Source organism: Zosterops lateralis, assembly GCF_965231275.1.
Source record: "Zosterops lateralis genome assembly, chromosome: 32".
Lineage (NCBI taxonomy): Eukaryota > Metazoa > Chordata > Aves > Passeriformes > Zosteropidae > Zosterops > Zosterops lateralis.
In genome coordinates this window covers 341476-359967 of record NC_139792.1, presented here as the reverse complement: position 1 = coordinate 359967, position 18492 = coordinate 341476, and the positions used below count along the sequence as shown (strand labels likewise).

Genomic DNA, 18492 nt, shown 5'->3' with positions numbered 1-18492 from the left:
GCGGGCGCGGAGGCGGCGCGGACTGAGGCGCGTCTCCCTCCCGGCACCTTTTAAACGCATCTTCTCCTCTCTCTCCTTTTTTTTTTTTTTTTTTTTTTTTTTTTACTGCTGCGGCACATTTATATTTGCAGATCATAAAATCCACCTCCGAGAGCCGGGAGGGAGAGAGAGGAGAAACCTCCTGCCAGCGCTGCTTTATGACCTTGACTTATTGTGGTCACCTGCAAAAGGGGCTTTAAATCACCACCAAAAAATAAAAAAATAAAATAATAAAATAAAAAATCCAAAATTTTCCACCTTTCTCTCTCTCTCCTAGTGCTGTGGAATATTTAAAAATAAATGTATTTATATATTAAATAAGAGTTAAATAATAAGAAAACCTCTCAGTTTTCTGTGTTGGTGCAGGGGGGGATAATTAAAAAATAAATATATAATAAGATTTAAATAATAAAAAAAATCCTCGCAGTCCTGTGTGTTAGTGAGAGAAATATTTAAAAAATATATATGTTTTTATATATTAAATAAGAGTTAAATAATAAAAAAACCCTCGTAGTTTTCTGTCTTGGTGCAGGGGGATAATTAAAAAATAAATATATAATGAGATTTAAATAATAAAAAAAATTCCCTCTCAGTTCATGTGATGGTGCAAAAAATATTTTAAAAATAAATATATTTTTATATATTAAATAAGAGTTAAATAATAAGAAAACCTCTCAGTTTTCTGTGTTGGTGCAGGGGGATAATTAAAAAATAAATATATAATAAGATTTAAATAATAAAAAAAACTCCCTCGTAGTTCATGTGATGGTGCAGGGGATATTTAAAAAATAAATATATTTTATATATTCAATAAGAGTTAAATAAGATTTAAATAATGAAACAAAACCTCGTAGTTCCATGTGTTGGTGAGGGGGGTATTTAAAAAATAAATGTATTTTTATATATTAAATAAGGCTTAAATCTATGTATTAAATAAGATTTCAATCTCAAATAAGATTTAAATAATAATTAAAAAAATCCCCCTCTCGCAGTCCTGGGTGTTGTTGTGGGGGATATTTTAAAAATAAATATATTTTTCTATATAAAATAAAGCTCGTTTGGAAAAAAATGAGACTTGAGGAAGGAAAAAAATCTCCAAAAATAATAAAAAACCCCCCCCAAAAAAATAAAAAAATCCCCCAAAAATAATAATAATAAAAAAAATCCCCCAAAAAATGTTATTTCTAGAGAGGGAAAAAAAAGGTGGGGATGAAGCGGGTCCTTCACCCCCCCCAACGCACCCAATAAAATAAATAATTTCTATTTTTTTTACCAAAAAAAGGGATTTTTTCACACTTTCAGGCACCCACTCGTCCAGGGTTGGATGAAATTTATTATTTCTGCTCTGGAGATACATGCACAGGAAACACGTACAGGATGGACTCAAATCCCACCACAAATTCAATTTTTTATTCTTATTTTCCCCCCTTTTTTATATATTTTTATTTCCTCCATCACCAAATCACTCCTGGATTTTTTAATTATATTTTTCCCCTTTTTTTACCCCACCTCCCCCATATTTTTCCCTTTTTTTAAGCCTTAAATATTTAAATTTTATCCCTTTTTTTTTAATTTCCCCACTGCAATTTGAATTTACAAACACTGAGATAAAATCTGTATTTTTCTTATTTTTTTTAACTTTTTTTTCCTTTTTTTTGGTCTTTTTTTTTCACGCTGTTTTTATTATACAATAACCAGGCTACTCTAGGGATTTATTTATAGGGGGAAAAATTAAAATAAAATAAAAAAACAAACGTCGGGATTTATTTATTCCCTTTCTAAACATTGAAATAAAAATAAAAAGCCACACCTGGAGGGGGGAAAAAAGGGAAAAAAAGTCCTTTTTTTGGGGGCTGCGGGGAAATAATTTAAATATTTTATAAAGTGATTTTTGGGGTGTTTTTTCTGCACAAAAACCACTCGAGGTCCTTTTGGGGTTTGGGATTTTTTTGGGTTTTTTGGGTTTTATTTTTTTGCGGGGGAGGGTTGGGGGAACCGAGCGGAGAAAATAATGAGGGGAAAAATTAAAATAAAATAAAAATAATAAAATAATGGAGATAAAATGGTGAGAAATTAAAGGCTGGGAGGGGAAGGATAAGATAAAATAAAATAAAATAAAATAAAATAAAATAAAATGGAAAATGGTAGAAATGAAATTATAAAAAAATTAAAATAATAGAAATAAAATGATAAGGAAATAATAAAAGCAAAATAACAGCAAGAAAAAAAACGAATGAAAAAATAAACTAATAAAAAGAACGAAAAAATAAAAATAATTTAAAATATCGGGGAAAAAAGAATAAAAATAAAATAAAAAAATAAAAAATAAAAGAAAAATAATACAAATAGATAAATTATTGAAATAAAAGGAAAAATAATCAAAATAAAGGAAAATAACAGAGATAAAAGGAAAAATAAAGGAATAATAATAAATAAATGAAGAATGATAAAAATCAAAGGGAAAATAATAAAAATAAAAGAAGAATGATAAAAATAACGGGAAAATAATAAAAATAAAATAAGAATGATTAGAATTGAAGGGAAAATAAAGGGGGAAAAATGAAAGAAAAAAATAAGGAAAGTAAAGGAAAAAATAACAAAAATAAAGGAAAAATAATAAAAATAAAGGAAAAAAATAATGAAAATAATGAAAAAAAACTTAACAAAAATAAAGAAAAACCGATAAACATAAAAGAAAAATTTAACAAAAATAAAAGGCAAAAAAAACCACAATAAAAATATAATAAAAAATCAACAAAAAATAAAGAAAATCCAATAAAAATAAAATAAAATAAAATAAAATAAAATAAAAACAAAAAGGGGAAAAAATAGAAAAATAAAATAAAATAAAATAAAAAAGGGGAAAATAATAGAAATATAAAATAAAATAAAATAAAATAAAATAAAATAAAATAAAATAAAAACAAAAAGGGGGAAAATAATAAAAATTAAAACAATAAAAAAAAAATTAAAAAAATAAAAACAAGGGGAAAAAAAATCGCTGCGGTTCCCCAGGCCTTGTGAACCCCCGAACCCCTTTTATTTGTCTCAGCTGAATCCAAACCCCGCGCTGAGCTCCCGGATGCGGCTCTCGCGGTTCATCTTCTTGAGCTTCATGCGCCGGTTCTGGAACCAGATCTTGACCTGGCGGTCGCTGAGGGCGATGCTGCGGCTGATCTCCAGGCGGCGCTCGCGGGTCAGGTACATGTTGAACAGGAACTCCTTCTCCAGCTCCAGGGTTTGGTGTTTGGTGTAGGGGCTGCGCTTCTTGCGCCCGCTGCGCGCCCGCAGCCACGCGCCCCCCGCGCTGCGCGCATCCTCCGCGGCCTCAGGATCCGCCTCGTCTGGCAGAGAACAACGCGGGGGGCTCAGGCGGGGCCCAGAACGGGGGGTTTGGGGTTAAAAATGGGCTTTTTTGGCAGGAAAATGGGGTTAAAGTGGGATTTTTTATGTACAGAATAGGGTTAAAAATCGATTTCTTAGGGTCGGATATCGGGGTGAAATGGGGTTTTTATTGGGGCCAAGTAAAGGGTTTTTTCGGGTCGGAAATAGGGTTAAAAATGGATTTTTTTAGGGTCGGAAATCAGGCTAAAAATGGGATTTTTTAGGGTCGGAAGGAGGGGTGAAATAAGGCTTTTTTTCGGGTTTGAAATCAGGGTAACAGGAGGGTTTTTTCCGGGTTTAAATCGGGTTAAATGAGATTTTTTTGGGGGGTCAGAAATGGGGGTGTGAGGGCTGCGCTTCTTGCGCCCCCCGCGCATCCTCCGCGCATCCTCCGGGGACAATGCGCGGCTCAGGCGGGGCCCAGAACGGGGGGTTTACGGCGTTTAAAGGGGATTTTTTGGCAAGAAAATGGGTTTTTTGGGGTCGGAAATAGGGGCAAAAATGGGATTTTTAGGTACAGAAATAGGGTTAGGAATGGGTTTCTTAGGCTCGAAAATAGGGGGGATTGAGGGTCGGAAATGGGGCTAAAAAAATAGTGGTTTCCAGTACGGAAATAGAGTTAAAAATGGTTTGTTTTCGGGTAGGAAATGGGGCTAAAAGTCGGGTTTGGAGGCAGGAATATAGAGTTAAAAATAGGGTTTCTTAGGCTCGAAAATAGGGGAGATTTAGGGTCGGAAATTAGGTTAAAAATGGGGGTTTTTTCGGGTCGGAATTTGGGGTGAAATGAGTTTTTTTCCCGGTGGGAAATGGGGGTGTAGGGGCTGCGCTTCTTGCGCCCCCCGCGCATCCTCCGCGGGGTCCGGATCCGCCTCCTCTGCCGGGGATAACGCGGGGGGCTCAGGCGGGGCCCAGAACGGGGGGTTTCGGGGGGTTTGGAGTGAAAAAATGAGGTTTTTTGGCAGGAAAATGGGTTTTTTGGGGTCGGAAATAGGGTTAAAATGGGATTTTTTAGGTACAGAATAGGGTTAAAAATATTTTTTTTTTCGGCAGGGAATAAGGTTAAAAATGAGATTTTTATGTACTGAAATAGGGTTAAAAATGTGGAGGTTTACGGCACGGAAATAGAGGTTTCTTAGCGTAGGAAATAAGGGTCAAATAAGGGTTTTTTTTCGGCAGGGAAATGGGGTTAAAATGGGTTTTTTAGGGTCGGAAATTGGGGTTAAAAATGGGTTTTTTAGGCAGGGAATAGGGTTTAAAATTGGGGTTTTTTAGGGTCGGAAATCGGGGTTAAAAATGGGTTTCTTTGGCTCGAGAAGAGGTGCTTTTTAGGGTCGGGAATAGGGGTGAAATGTGGAGTTTTTCAAGGTCGGAAATAGGATTAAAATGGAAGGGTTTAGGTACAGAATAGGGTTAAGAATGGGGTTTCTTAGGCTCGAAAATAGGGGAGATTTAGGGTCGGAAATCAGGTTAAAAATGGTTTTCTTTAGGGTCGGAAATTGGGGTGAAATAAAGGGGTTTTCGGGTGGGAAATAGGGGTTAAAATAGGGTTTTTTCGGGTCGGAAATTGGGGTGAAATGAGTCTTTTTTCTGGTCGGAAATGAGGTTAAAAATGAGGCCTTTCTAGGTACGAATATAGGGTTAAAAATGGGGGTTTTAGGTACAGAAATAGGGTTAAATATGGGTTTGTAAGGCTCGAAAATAGGGGGGATTTAGGGTCGGAAATCAGGGTTAAAACCGGGTTTTTTCGGGTGCGAAATAGGGTTATAAATGGGTTTTCTCAGAGTCGGAAATAGGGGTGAAATATGGGGGGGTTTAGGGTCGGAAATAGGGTTAAAAATTGGGGTCTTTTTGGCAAGGAATAGGGTTTAAAAAGGGTTTTTTTAGGCTCGAAAATAGGGGGGTTTAGGGTCGGAAATAGGGATTAAAAATGTGGGTTTTTCGGGTAGGGAATAGGGTTAAAATGGGGTTTTTTAGGGTCGGAAATTGGGGTGAAATGGGGTTCTTTCGAGTCAGAAATTGGGGTGAAATGAGGATTTTTTCGGGTTTGAAATGGGGTTAAATAAGAATTTTTTTCGGCTCCAAAATTGGGGGGTTAAAAAAGGCGGATTTCGGGTCTGAAATGGGGTTAAAATAAAGATTTTTTTCGGCTCAAATATCGGGTTAAAAAAAAGGGATTTTTATGCACAAAAATCGGCGTTAAATGAGGTTTTTATCGGGTCGCAAATAAGGTGAAAATAAAGGATTTTTCGGGTCAAAAATTGGGTTAAAATAAAGAGTTTTTCCAGGTCTAAAATCGGAATAAATAAAGGAATTTTCGCCTCGGAAATGGGGGTTAAATGAGACTTTTCGGGTCAAAAATCGGGTTAAAATAAAGATTTTTTTCATCTTGGAAATGAAGGTTAAATGAAGTTTCTTTCGCCTCGGAAATGGGGTTAAAATAAAGGATTTTAGGCACAAAAATGGGGTTAAAAACAGGATTTTTAGGCCCAGAAATGGAGTTAAAATAAAGGATGTTTCTGGTCGGAAATCCGGTTAAATAAAGTGAATTTTGGGGTTGAAATAAAGGTTTATTTCCCAAGGAAATCCGGGTGAAAAAAGGGATTTTTTTCTGGTCGAAAATGGGGATTTAATTAAGTTTTTTTCGCCTCGGAAATGGGGGTTAAATCCGGGTTTATTCGGGTCGGAAATGGGGTTCAAATAAAGGTTTATTCGCCACGGAAATCGGGTTAAATCCGGATTTTTCGGCACTAAAATGGGGTTTTTTGGCTCAAAAATTGGGTTAAAATAAAGGTTTTCTGGGTCTAAAATAGGGGTTTTATCCTGCACGAAAATCGGGTTAAAATAATGGGGATTTTCACCATAAATTTGGTTTAAATAAAGGATTTTGGGGCCTGAAATTCAGGTTTAAATGAAGGTTTTCTAAGTGTGAAATTCAGGTTTAAATAAAGGTTTGTTCAGCCCAAAATTAGGGTTCAAATACAGGATTTTTCGGCCTGAAATTCGGGTTTAAATTGAGGTTTTGGGGTCTGAAATTCAGGTTTGAATGAAGGATTTTCCGGCCTCAAAATCAGGTTTAAATGAAGATTTTTGGGCCCCAAATTCAGGTTTAAATACAGGAGTTTTAGGTCTGAAATTCAGGTTTAAATAAAGGATTTTCCAGCCCCAAAATTCAGGTTTAAAGGTTTTTTGGGCTGAAATTCGGGTTTAAATTGAGGTTTATTTGACCTGAAATTCAGGTTTTAATGAAGGTTTTTTCTGCCCCAAAGTCGAGTTTAAATAAAGGTTTTTTCAGTCTGAAATTCAGGTTTAAATGAAGATTTTTAGGCCTCAAATTCAGGTTTAAATTGAGGTTTTTCCGGCCCCAAATTCAGGTTTAAAGGAAGGTTTTTTTGGGCTGAAATTCAGGTTTAAATAAAGGATTTTCTGGCCCCAAATTCAGGTTTAAATGAAGGATTTTCTGGCCCCAAAATCGAGTTTAAATGAAGATTTTTCGGCCCAAAATTCGGGTTTAAATACCGGATTTTTGGGCTCCAAATTCAGGTTTAAATGGAGGATTTTGGGTCTGAAATTCAGGTTTAAGTGAAGTTTATTTGGGGTTTAAGGAGAGGTTTGGAGAGAGAAATTTGGGGTTTGGGGAAAACAACCCAATGGGGAGGAAGGAAATCCCAGTTTTGGGAGGGAAATGGTTTTTGGGGACGAAATAATCGAGTTTGGGGACAGAAAATTGGGGTTCTGGGGACAGAAAACTGAGGTAAATCAGGGTTTGGGGAGAGAAATGGGGATTTTGGAGAAAATAATCGAGTTTGGAGGAGATAAATCAGGATTTTGGGGAGAAAAATCGGGATTTGAGGAGAGAAATGGGGATTTTTTTGGGGAAAAATCGAGTTTAGAGGAAACAAATCAAGGTTTGGGGACATAAATTGGGGTTTGGAGGAGAAAAATGGGGATTTTTGGGACATAAATTGGGATTTTTGGGACATAAATTGGGGTTTGGGGCTGGAAATTGGGGGTTTTAGGAGGTAAAATTGGGATTTTATTAACGGCGATAATTAATCCTCCCCCCAGGGTCAGGGAGGGATTTTGGGGTTTGTCCCCAAAAAAATCCCAAATTCTTTTCTGGGGCGGTTTTTGGGGATTTTTTTGAATGAAATATATTGATTTTTCAGCTTTTTCCTGCAGGGTTGGCCCGGCTGGGTAAAAATTGGGGGAAATTCGGGGGATTTGGGGGAAATTGGGGGAAATTTGGGGGAAATTCGGGAGAATTTTGTGGAAACTTGGGGTAATTTGGGGAAAATTCAGGGGAATTTTGGGGGAATTTGGAGAATTTTGGGAAAATTTGGGGGAATTGGGGGAAATTCGAGGGAATTTGGGGAAATTTGCGAGATTTTTGGGGGAAATTTTGGGGGAAATTGGGGGATTTTTGGGGAAATTCGGGGAATTTTGGGGAGGGGAAAATTCGAAGAAAAATCGGAGCAAAATCCTCCCCCAAATTGGGGAAAATCCCCTAAAAATTCCAGAAACCCAAACCTGGGGAACCCCCCGCCCCAAAACGCGGAAATTCCACCAGAAAATTCAAATTTTAATTAAAAAAAAATCCACCAAACAACCAAAATTCCGCCTCGGGAGAAACTCAAAAGGGTTTTCAGCACCAAAATTCGCCCGAATTTGCCCCAAAATGGCCCAAAATCGCCTCAAAAATGAGAATTTCACCGACAATGACCCAAAAAACCCCAAGAAAACTCCAGAATCGCCTCAAATCCAACACGCGACCGACCCAAACCCTTTATTTTTGTTATTATTATTATTATTATTATTATTATTATTATTATTATTATTATCCTTTCCCTTCTTTCCGCCCATGGGGCAAATCCAGCCCCAAAATAACTTTTTATTTTATTATTTTTAAATTTATTTTTGGGTTTTTTTCCCACCAAAACCTTTCCCGGCCTCGAATTTTGGGGAGTTTTCATAACCTTGACTTTGATTTTTATTTTTCTCTTTGTTTTGGTTTCTTTTATTGCGTTTTTTATTTCCTTTTCTGTGTTTTTTTTGTTTTTGTTTTTGTTTTTTTTTTTTTTGTTTTGTTTTTTTTTCTCATTTTGGGTGCCCTGAGATAAAATAATTTCCCCATCCAAGCCAGAAATGGGAATTATTTATCAAAATAAAGTAAAATTAAAAGAAAAAAAGTGAATTTTTGTGCTTTGTTCCCCCCAAGGCCGATTTGGGAGGGTTTTGTTGGAGATTTTTTATTTTTTAGGGGCTGAATTTGGGGATATTTTAAATCCCCACAGGCGGGCAGAGCCAGAAATTGGGATTTTTTATTGATTTTATTGATTTTATTGATTTCATTTTGTGTATTTCCCCAAAAAAAAAATTTCCGCTGGTTGAGAGGCCCCGGGTTGGGATAAAAATGGGAATAAATTCCGAATATTCGGATTTTTTTCAGCCTCTCCGGCGGCTTCTGGTGAGAATAAAAATAAATCCCCAAAGCCGAAACATCTGCGCGCCACAAACTGAAACAGATTTTTTTGGTTTTCGCCTCTTCAAATGAGGCTTCGCTTGGCCGGGAATAAAACGAATTAAATTAAAAAAATAAAAGAGTTCAATCGGAAAAAAATAAAATAAAAAATGGGGGGTTTTTTCCATGTCCTGGAGGTTTTTTTGCAGCTCTGGAAAAAATCTGAAATTCCCTCCTGGAGCTGCTTTTTTATTTTAATTATTTTTATTTTTAAATTATTTTTATTATTTTTTATTATTTTTTATTATTTATATTATTTTTAGTATTTTTAGTATTTTTAGTATTTTTAGTATTTTTAGTATTTTTAGTATTTTATTATTGTTATTATTGTTAATATTGTTAATATTGTTATTATTTTTATTATTTTTATTTTTTTAGTATTTTTAGTATTTTTAGTATTTTTATTTTTTTATTTTTAATTTTTAAATTATTTCTTAATTTTATAATTTATTTTTATTTTTATTTTTTTGAACCCCAGCCAAGGCCAGAGGAAACCAATTCTCTCCTCCCGCGCGCGGAAATGAAGAATTTCCCTTTGAATAATAATTAAAAAAAGGCGAAAAAGGGGGTTCAAAAACCCCAATAAATCCCAATAAATCCAAATAAATCCCAATAAACCCCAATAAATCCCAATAAACCCTCCCCGAGTCCAGAATCCCCTGAAATTTCCGCGGTTCCGAAGCAAAACAAAGAAAAATCCGATTTTTTTCAGCCTTTTTGTGGCGCCCAAAGCGGATTTTTCCCTCCGCGCTCCCTTTTCTCCCCTCCAATATCAACATCCAGAAATAAAGAGATTTTTAACAGCAAAATTGGAGATTTTTGAGGAATTTTGGGTTTTTTTGGGTGTTTTTTGGGTGTTTTTTTTTGAGTTTTTTTCCCCCCCCATATATAAAAATATAAATATATTTTTAATGCCATAATTTGATATTTTGAGGAATTATTTTATGGGTTTTTTTCCCCAACATTTATATAAATATCCACATACATAAAAATATATTTTTTTAAATATCAGGATTTGACCTTTTGAATTTTGTTTGGGGTTTTTTGGTTGTTTTTTTTTTTATTTTAAACACCAGGATTTGACCTTTTTGAGGGATTTATTTGGGGTTTTGTTTCCCCTCACATATAAAAATATATATTTTAAATACTCTCATATTAATAAATACCCCCATATATAAATATATATATATTTAAACACCATAATTTGAGATTTTTGAGGATTTTTTGGTGTTTTTTTCCCCCACATATATAAATATATAAATTTTAAACCCCACGATTTGACATTTTGAGGATTTTTTTGTCTTTCTCATTAATAAAATAATATTATTTCTATTCTTATTCTTCTTATTATTATTATTAAATATTATTAAAACCACCCCAATTCCAGATTTAGAATATTTTTTGATTTTTTTTCCCCCCAAAAAAATCCCCAAAATTTTAACCCCAAAATGCCGGAACGGGGGAGGAGTTATTATTATTATTATTATTATTATTATTATTATTATTATTATTATTGAAATATTGTTTTTTTATAACTATTGGAGGTTTAGAAGGATTTTTTTAAAGTTTTTTCCCCCAAAATCACAAAAAAAACCCCAAATTTTAACCCCAAAATTGCCGGAACGGGGGGAGGAAAATATTCCTCAATATCCCTCCACAAATCCCATTTACCACCCTCAAAAACCACCCAAAAATCACCAAAAAAATCACTAAAAAAATTCAATTTTTTTCTCCTACCTTTTGCCTCGGAGTCGGAATTGTCGCTGCCGCTCCTTTGGGTGTTTTTCCCTCTTTGTTTTTCCGCCTCCCCCGCGTTGATTTTGCTTTTTTCCCTTTTGATTTCCGCTCCTTGTTGTTTTTCCTGCTCCTTTTGCTGATTTTGCTGCTTTTCCTCCTCATTTTTCCCCCCAAAACCCCCCGAAAATTGGGGTGAGACCCCCTCCCCTTCCCCCCCGTCCCCCCCTTCGCTCCTCCCGTGAAAAACCCCAGAAAAATCCACATTTTCGGGGCTTTTTTCCAGCGCCGGGAAAGGGAAAAAACCCCCCGGGGGCTCCTGGGGGGGGAAAAGCGAAACTTGGGGGGGAATTTTGGGGTTTTTTGGGGGCCCGAAAATGCAGCAGCCGCTTTCCTCCTTCACCGCGGGGAACGAGCAGCTCGACAGGGAAAGATTTTCTTCATTTGGAGGCAAAATTCGTTGATTTTGGTGCAAATTTCGTTGATTTTGATGCGGATTTTGCTGATTTTGATGCAGATTTTGCTGATTTTGCAGGTTTTGGAGCCTCAAAGCGCCCTTAGGGTCGGCCCAGGGCTGGATTTGCGGGAGGAAAGGAGGGAAGGGCGGCCCCAGCGGGGCCTGGGGGGCTTTGGGGAGGGTCCCGAGGGTCGCACAGCCCCGGGACGAGCCCCCGAAATCCCCGAACCCCCCCGGGCCCGGCGGGAAATCCTCGGGCCGGGCCAGCGGCTCCAGCAGGAACTCGCCGTCGGGACATGACATTTTCTCCCGGAGCCTCGGCGAAAAGGAATAATCCCCCGGCCGGGGGCTGACATCTTCCCCTGCTCTTTTTTTTTTTTGGGTGTAGGAAGAGGGGGGGAAGGAGGGGAGAAAGGAAAAAAAAAGCGGCGAGGAAAAGAGGAGGAGAAAAAATAAAAAAAATTTAAAAAAAAAAAAAAAAACCCCACACGGGGTGTAACCGCGCGCTTCCCCCCCCTCCCCTTTTTTTCCCTTTTTTTTTTTTTTCGCCCAACCCTCCCCTTTTAATTTATAATTTATTTTTAATTTTTTTTCTCCTTTTTTCCCCCGCTTTTTCCCCCCGCTTCCCACGTGATGCTCAAGCCAATGAGGATTGAAAATGGCCTTGATGATCCAGACGGGCCCCACGTCAGCGGGGTCAAGGTTTGTGTCGCCGCCGCCGCCGGCGCCACTTCTGGGCCAACAGCGCCCCCTGCCCGGCCCCGGGGGAACGGACACAACAATTCACTTCTTTGGAGGGTTTTCCCCGAGATTTTGGGGAAAAAATAGGGAAAAAAAGGGGAAAATTTAAATTTTTTAGGTCTGAGTTTGTGGCCCCACCAATGTGGCGTTTTGTTGTTGTGGAAAGGGGGGAAAATGTGGTTTTTAAGTGTTGAAATGTGGGGGAATAAAGTGTCTCTTTCTTCTGTTATTTCCTCTTTTTTTTTTCTTGTTGTTTTCTTGTTTTCTTCTTATTTTATTTTATTTTATTTTATTTTATTTTATTTTGCTTTATTTTACTTTATTTTAATTTTTATTCTATTTTGTTTTATTTTATTTTGCTTTATTTTATTTTATTTTATTTTATTTTATTTTATTTTTACTCTATTTTATTTTATTTTATTTTATTTTATTTTTTACTCTATTTTGTTTTATTTTGCTTTATTTTATTTTTTCCTGCGTTTTTTAGGGCTTTAAATAAATCCACATTATTAAATAAATATCTTTAATTTTTTAATTTTTTTCCTCCTTGCGTGGGGAGTTTTTTTGGGGAGGTTTAAATTTAATTTTTAATTTATTTTTTTGTTCTTTTTTCCCATCCGGGCAGCAGCTTCTCCTCCTTCCCTTCCCTTCCCGGGCAGGTTTTTTTAATTACCCGCCTCATTCCCCAACGTCTGGAATTTGGGGGATAAAAAGCGGCTGCGGGAGGAGGAGGGACGGGAATAAAAACAAAAATCACCCAGGGGAGAGGGGGAAAAAAAGAGATTTTTTTGGGGAAAAAGAGGATTTTTTGGGGAAAAAAAAAGGGGGGGTTGGGGGAAAAAACCCGAGGAATTTTGGAGGAGTTTGGGGGAAAAAAAGGGAGGAATTTTTTTGGGGGGAAAACCTGGGATTTGCGGGGGAAATAAAAGAATTTGGAGGGAAAAAGTGACGGGATTTGGGGGGAAAAAACAGGGGAATTTTATGGAAAAAATGGAGGAATTTGGGGGAAAAAGTGCCGGGATTTTGGGGGAAAAAATGAAGAATTTAGGAGGGAAAAAAGGAGGAATTTGGGGGGGGGAAAGCGAAGGGATTTGGGGGGAGAAAATGAGGAATTTTGGGGGAAAAACAGGGGAATTTGGGGGGAAAATAGGAGGAATTTTAGGGGGAAAAAAGGAATAATTTGAGGGGAAAAACCAGTCGGGATTTGGGGAAAAAAGGGGGAAATTGGGGGGTAAAAAAGGAGGAATTTGGGGGCAAAAAAGAAAGAATTTGGGGAAAAAAATCTCCGGGATTTGGGGAAAAAAAGGGGGGGAAATTGGGGGGAAAAAATGAAGAATTTGGGGGGAAAAAGCGACAGGATTTGGGGGAAAAGAAGGAAAATTTTTTTGGGGAAAAAGCGCCGATTTTTGGGGAACTAAAGAAGAAATTTTTGGGTAAAAAAAGAGGATTTTGGAGAGCGCCAAGAGCGGGGTTTTCTCCCTCTTTTCTCCCTCATCCAGCCCCAAATCGCGCTAAAAATAAAGATTAAAAAATTCTCTTTTTCTCCAGGATTGGGGCGGATTTTAATTGAGTTGAATTTTATTTTTGACAATTAAATTTTCCCTCCTTTTCCGGCCGCTTAAAACGGGGTAAAGTCACTTTTTAAATTTATTTTTTCTTATTTTTCTCCCCGTTTTTTTTCTTCTTTTCCTTTTTTTTTTTTTTTTTTTTTTTTCCTGGCGCGATCCCACAACTCAAAATGCGATTTTTTTTAAAAAAAATTAAATTTTCCTGCAAATATTTCAGGCCCAAAACCCGCCGGAATTTGAGTTTTTTTCCACCTTCACCTCCAGCTTTTATTTCTTTTTTCATCCCTAAAAATCCCTAATTTGGGATGGAGAATTTTAATTTATTTTTCATCGTTTTGGGGTGGAAAAAATGGGGAAAAAAAAGGGAAAATGGGTCGGGAATTTCAAGATCATTCACGGGGAGAAAGAGGCGGGTTCAGAGTCACTTTCAAGGGAAATAAAAGAAGAAAAAGGGAAAAAAAACCACCAAAAAGGAGAATAAAAGGTGGGAAAAATAGAAAGAAAATGGGGGAAAAAATTCCAAAAAATAAAAATAAAAAATATAAAGTGGAGGGGAAGAAAGAAAATAAAAAGAGAAATGGGGGGAAGGAATAAAAAAATAAATAAAATATAAACTGAAAGTGGAACTTGACCCTTTGGGGCGATTTGTGCCGGTTTTGGGTCAAAACCCCCCGGGAAATTCCGGAGCTTTTTTTCCCAAGGTTTTTTTTCCCAAAGATTTTTTTCCCCAAATCCGGGGCTGTGAAATTTCCTCCTGCGTGAAAATCAGCAAAAAAAATCCATTTTATTTATTCTTTTATTTAGGCTGTAAAAAAGCGCCGGGAAATTCCGGCGCCATTTGGTTCCCACTCAAAAAAAAAAAAACTAAAACAGGGGAAAAAAAATTCTTAAAAAATAAAATAAAAGGAAAATAAAACAAAATAAAAAGAAAAATAAAATTAAATAAAAAGTGGTGTGGTTTTTTTTTTTAGAGTGAAGATTTTCCCGGGAAATAAAAATAAATAAAATAAAATAAATAAAATAAAAATAATAACATAAATAAAATAAAAACACGAAAAAAAGAGGGAAAATAAATAAAATAAAATAAATAAGTAAACTAAAAATAAAAATAATGAAATAAAAAATATAAACACACCAAAAAAGGAAAAAATCAATAAAATAAAATAAATAAATAAAATAAAAATAAAATAAATAATAAAATAAAAACACACACAAAAAGGAAAAATAAATAAAATTAAAAAAAATAAAATAAATATAAAACTAATGAAATAAATAAAATAAAAACACAAAAAAGGGGAGAAATTAAAAAAAAAAAAAAGGAAAAAAAAGGAGGAAAAACCCCATAATAATAATAATAAATAATAATAATAAAAATAAAAGAAAATAAAAATAAAATAAAAGGAGATTTAAAAAAAAAATAAAAAGGAAAATAAAGAAGCGATTTACGATTTTCTCGCCTCAATTTGTTCCATCACTGGTGGGGGGAGAAAAAACCTTTGATAAAAATCTCTTTTTTTACGAGATCCGGGACCAAAAAAATAAAATAAAAATAAAAATTTCCGCCCCATTTTATTTTTTTATCTCTCGGGGATAAAATTGGATCCATTTCCCTTTTCCGGGGGATGAAATTAAAACCCCGGATTTTATTTCAATTATTTTCCCCTTTTGACCCCCGTTAAATTGGAGTTTTTTTCCCGCTGGTTTCATTTTTATTCCCATTTTTCCCCCCATTTAATTTTATTTCCTCCCCTGCTTTAATTTTTATTTCAAATTTCCCCCCATTTAATTTTATTTTTTCCCCCACTTTGATTTTTATTTCCATTTTTTCCCCGTTTAATTTTATTTTCCCCTCGATTTTGATTTTTATTTCTGTTTTTCCCCATTTAACTTTATTTTTCCCCCTGTTTTATTATTTATTTTCATTTTTCCCCCATTTACCTTTATTTTTTTCTCGTTTAACTCAATTTTTTTCCCCAGTTTGACAAAAATATGAAAAACCCGCCCGGAGCCTTTGAAATAATTTGATTTTTTTCCTCTTTGCAAGAGCGAAATTCCCCCAAAAATGGGGAAATAAAAGTGTTGAAAATCTCATTTTTTTAGGGGATAAAATTTATTCAAATTTATTTTTTAGGGAATAAAATTAATTATCCCATAAAATTTTATTTTGGGGGATAAAATCCGGATTTTTGGCGGATTTTTTGAGCGGATTTTGTCAATTTTTGGGGGAAACTCGAAAGGTTTTTATGGTTTTAAGAGGAAAAAATAATAATAATAATAAAAATTTAATTATTGAGAAATGACGAGCTGAAACTTCCTGGGGATTTCAATTTTTTATTTTTATTTATTGGGAAATAACAAAGAGGAGGGGGAAAATATTGATTAAAATTCGAAATAATAAAAAAGTCCGATAAAAATAGAATAAAATAGAATAAAATACAATGAAATGGAATAAAATAAAATAAAATAAAATAAAATAAAATAAAATAAAATAAAATAAAAAATAAAATAAAATAATAAAATAAAATAATAAAATGGGTCGTTAATTAAAAGGGGAAAAGGAATAAAATTAATCAACTTAAGTGGGAGCCCCGTGGGGAAAACTCCAATTAAAGAGAAGAAAATCCACCCAAAAACAAACCCAAAAATGGGGAAAAAAATCCGGGAATTTTTTGGATTTTCTGGGAATTCCGGCCTTTCCCAGCCCGGCCAAAAAAAACGGGAAAAAAATTGGATTTTGGGACGGATTTTGGGTCTAAAAAGGGGAAAAAATTGGAAATTTTTTTATTATTATTTTGGGCCAAAAAAACCGGCAAAATTGGAAAATTTTTAACCATTTTTTGGCAAAAATCCGATAAAAAATTCGATTGTTTTCCCCCTCTTTTTTCATGTCAAACACCCATTTCCAGGCAATTGCTCCACACCTTTAATAATCACAATAAATTCGGATTTTTTCCCCTTTTATTCTCATTTTTTCGTGTCAAACACCCATTTCCAGGCAATTGATCCGCACCTTTAATAATCACATTAAATTAGGAATTTTTTCCTTTTTATACCTTTAATAATCTCATTAAATTCAGATTCTTTCCCCCCAATTTTCCCTCTTTTATTCTCATTTTCTCCCATTTTATTCTGATTTTTATGTGACAAAAATCCATTTATTTCTCCCCTTTCCAGGAACTTGTTCCTGGGGTTTGACCATCACCTGAAATTTGGATTTTGATTCTTTTTTCCTTCCCAGAGCTGGAAATAATTTTGATTTATGAGCCAGGAAAAGGGAACAGAAACAGCGACGCCAAAATAATAAAAAAACCTTCAACGCCTTTTTTATTATTTTATTTCATTTTATTATTTAATTTCACTTTATTTCATTACTTTATTTTATTTTAATTTTATTTTATTTAATATTTTATATTTTTTATTGTGTTGTATTGTATTATTTTATTTCATGTCATTGTTTTATTTTATTATTTTATTGCTTAATTTTATTGTAATATTTTATTTTCTTATCTTATTTTATTTTTATATTTTATTTTTATATTTTATTTTATTATTGTTTTATTTTATTTTTCAACTTATTTTACATTTTAAAAATTATTTATTTCATTATTTTATTGTATTTTTATATTTTAATTTTATATTTTATTTTACTGTATTTTATTATTGTATTGTATTATTTTTATTTTATTTTATTTCATTTTATTTTATTTTATTTTATTTTATTTCTTTCTTGCCTCAGGAGCCGCAAACTCCCAACGCCAAAAATCCATCAAACTTTACAATCCCCAAATCCGGGGGAATTATGGAATTATTTATAAAAATATTTTCTTTTTATTATTATTATTTTTACCCCCCACCTTGAGCCGCTTTTCCCATTTTTATTCCCCCAAAAAATCGGATTTTACAAATTTAATTCCAATTTTTAACCCTCGGTTTTGCCTTAAATAAATTGAATTAAAATCTGAATTTTTTGGCTTTTTTTTTTCCAGACAAAGGGTGGGTTAAACCTCAGATTTGACTTTAATAAATTAATTAAAATTTAATTTATTTCATTTTTTTTTTATTTTATTTTGGAGGTGGAGAAAGGCGGGACCTGCGGGAATTGGGCGGAAATTCGGATTTTTTGGGGGGGATTTTAACACATTTTTATTGATTTTATTGTTTCATAAAGCACCAAAACAATAAAATAAAATGGAAATAAAATAAAATGGAATAAAAGAAAAGGAAATAAAATAGAAGGAAATAAAATTGAATTTTTAAAGGGGAAAATTGAACTTTTTTTAAGTTTTGAAGAAGAAAATTTGAGTAAAAAATTAAATTTTTTTTTTTTAATTTGAGGGTGAAAAATCAAATTTTTAAAGGACAAAATCGACATTTTTTAAAAATTTTAAGGGCAAAAAATCCATTTTTTAAACCACTTTAAGTAAATAATTAAATTTTCCGAAAATTTGATTTTTTCAAAGAAAACACCACACATTTAATTTAATTTTTAAAATATTTTAATACATTTTTTCCATCCTCCGACCTTTCTTTCCCCTCTGGCAGCCGGTTCCCATCAGGAACATCTTTCCCCCAGATTTTTCTATCAAAAGGCACCGAAAACCATCAAAAAAACCCCAAAAAATTCAATTTTTTCCCCATTTTTCTCCTCCCACCCTCAACCCGCCCGTTCCCACCGTTTCCCCCCGTTATAATTTGATTTTTAGGGGGATTTTTAAGGCGATTTTGGGGTATTTTTTGGGGGAAATTTGGGATAAAAGGATTCCCGGGGGATTCCAGGGACATTCCGGTGGTTTGGGTGGAATTTCCGTCTGGGGAGTTTCTCCCGCCGCCAAATGGGGCAAAAATAACCCCAAAAATCCGATTTTTTAATTCATTTTAATTCACTGGAAAAAGCCCCAAAATCCCCTTCGTGTCCTTTCCACGGTTCTTGAATTTTTGGGGCTTTAATTGAATTTTTTGGGGGATTTAATTGAATTTTTGCGCCCTTTTTTTTAATTTTTTTGGGTTTTATTTTTATTTTTGGGGGTTCTAATTTCAGTTTTGGGCTTAAA

The 18492-nt window shown here is 34.4% G+C and overlaps 1 protein-coding gene across 2 annotated transcripts; it reads right to left on the bottom strand.

The window, feature by feature from the left end:
• Positions 1-928: 928 nt before the first annotated feature.
• HOXC10 (homeobox C10) lies at positions 929-12623 on the bottom strand. Of its 2 annotated transcripts, none has more exons than XM_083880937.1 (2): positions 10679-12623; positions 929-3383 (listed from the first exon to the last, which is right to left on the bottom strand). In XM_083880937.1, the coding sequence occupies exons 1-2, from the start codon at positions 11433-11435 to the stop codon at positions 3088-3090; spliced, it is 1053 nt and encodes a 350-aa protein (XP_083737063.1). In that variant the 5' UTR covers positions 11436-12623; the 3' UTR covers positions 929-3087. The 2 variants fall into 2 exon arrangements, 1 of the variants encoding a protein (XP_083737063.1); XR_014592058.1 differs by lacking the exon at positions 929-3383 and adding an exon at positions 4252-4297 and having other exon boundaries at positions 10679-10780.
• Between the last annotated feature and the right edge of the window lie 5869 nt (positions 12624-18492).

Coding starts and splice junctions, on each gene's coding strand:
- HOXC10 (XM_083880937.1), bottom strand. CDS start 11,435: ATGTCATGTCCCGACGGCGAGTTCCTGCTGGAGCCGCTGGCCCGGCCC. Junction 3,384..10,678: donor TTCCGACTCCGAGGCAAAAG/GTAGGAGAAAAA, acceptor GTTCTCTGCCAG/ACGAGGCGGATCCTGAGGCC.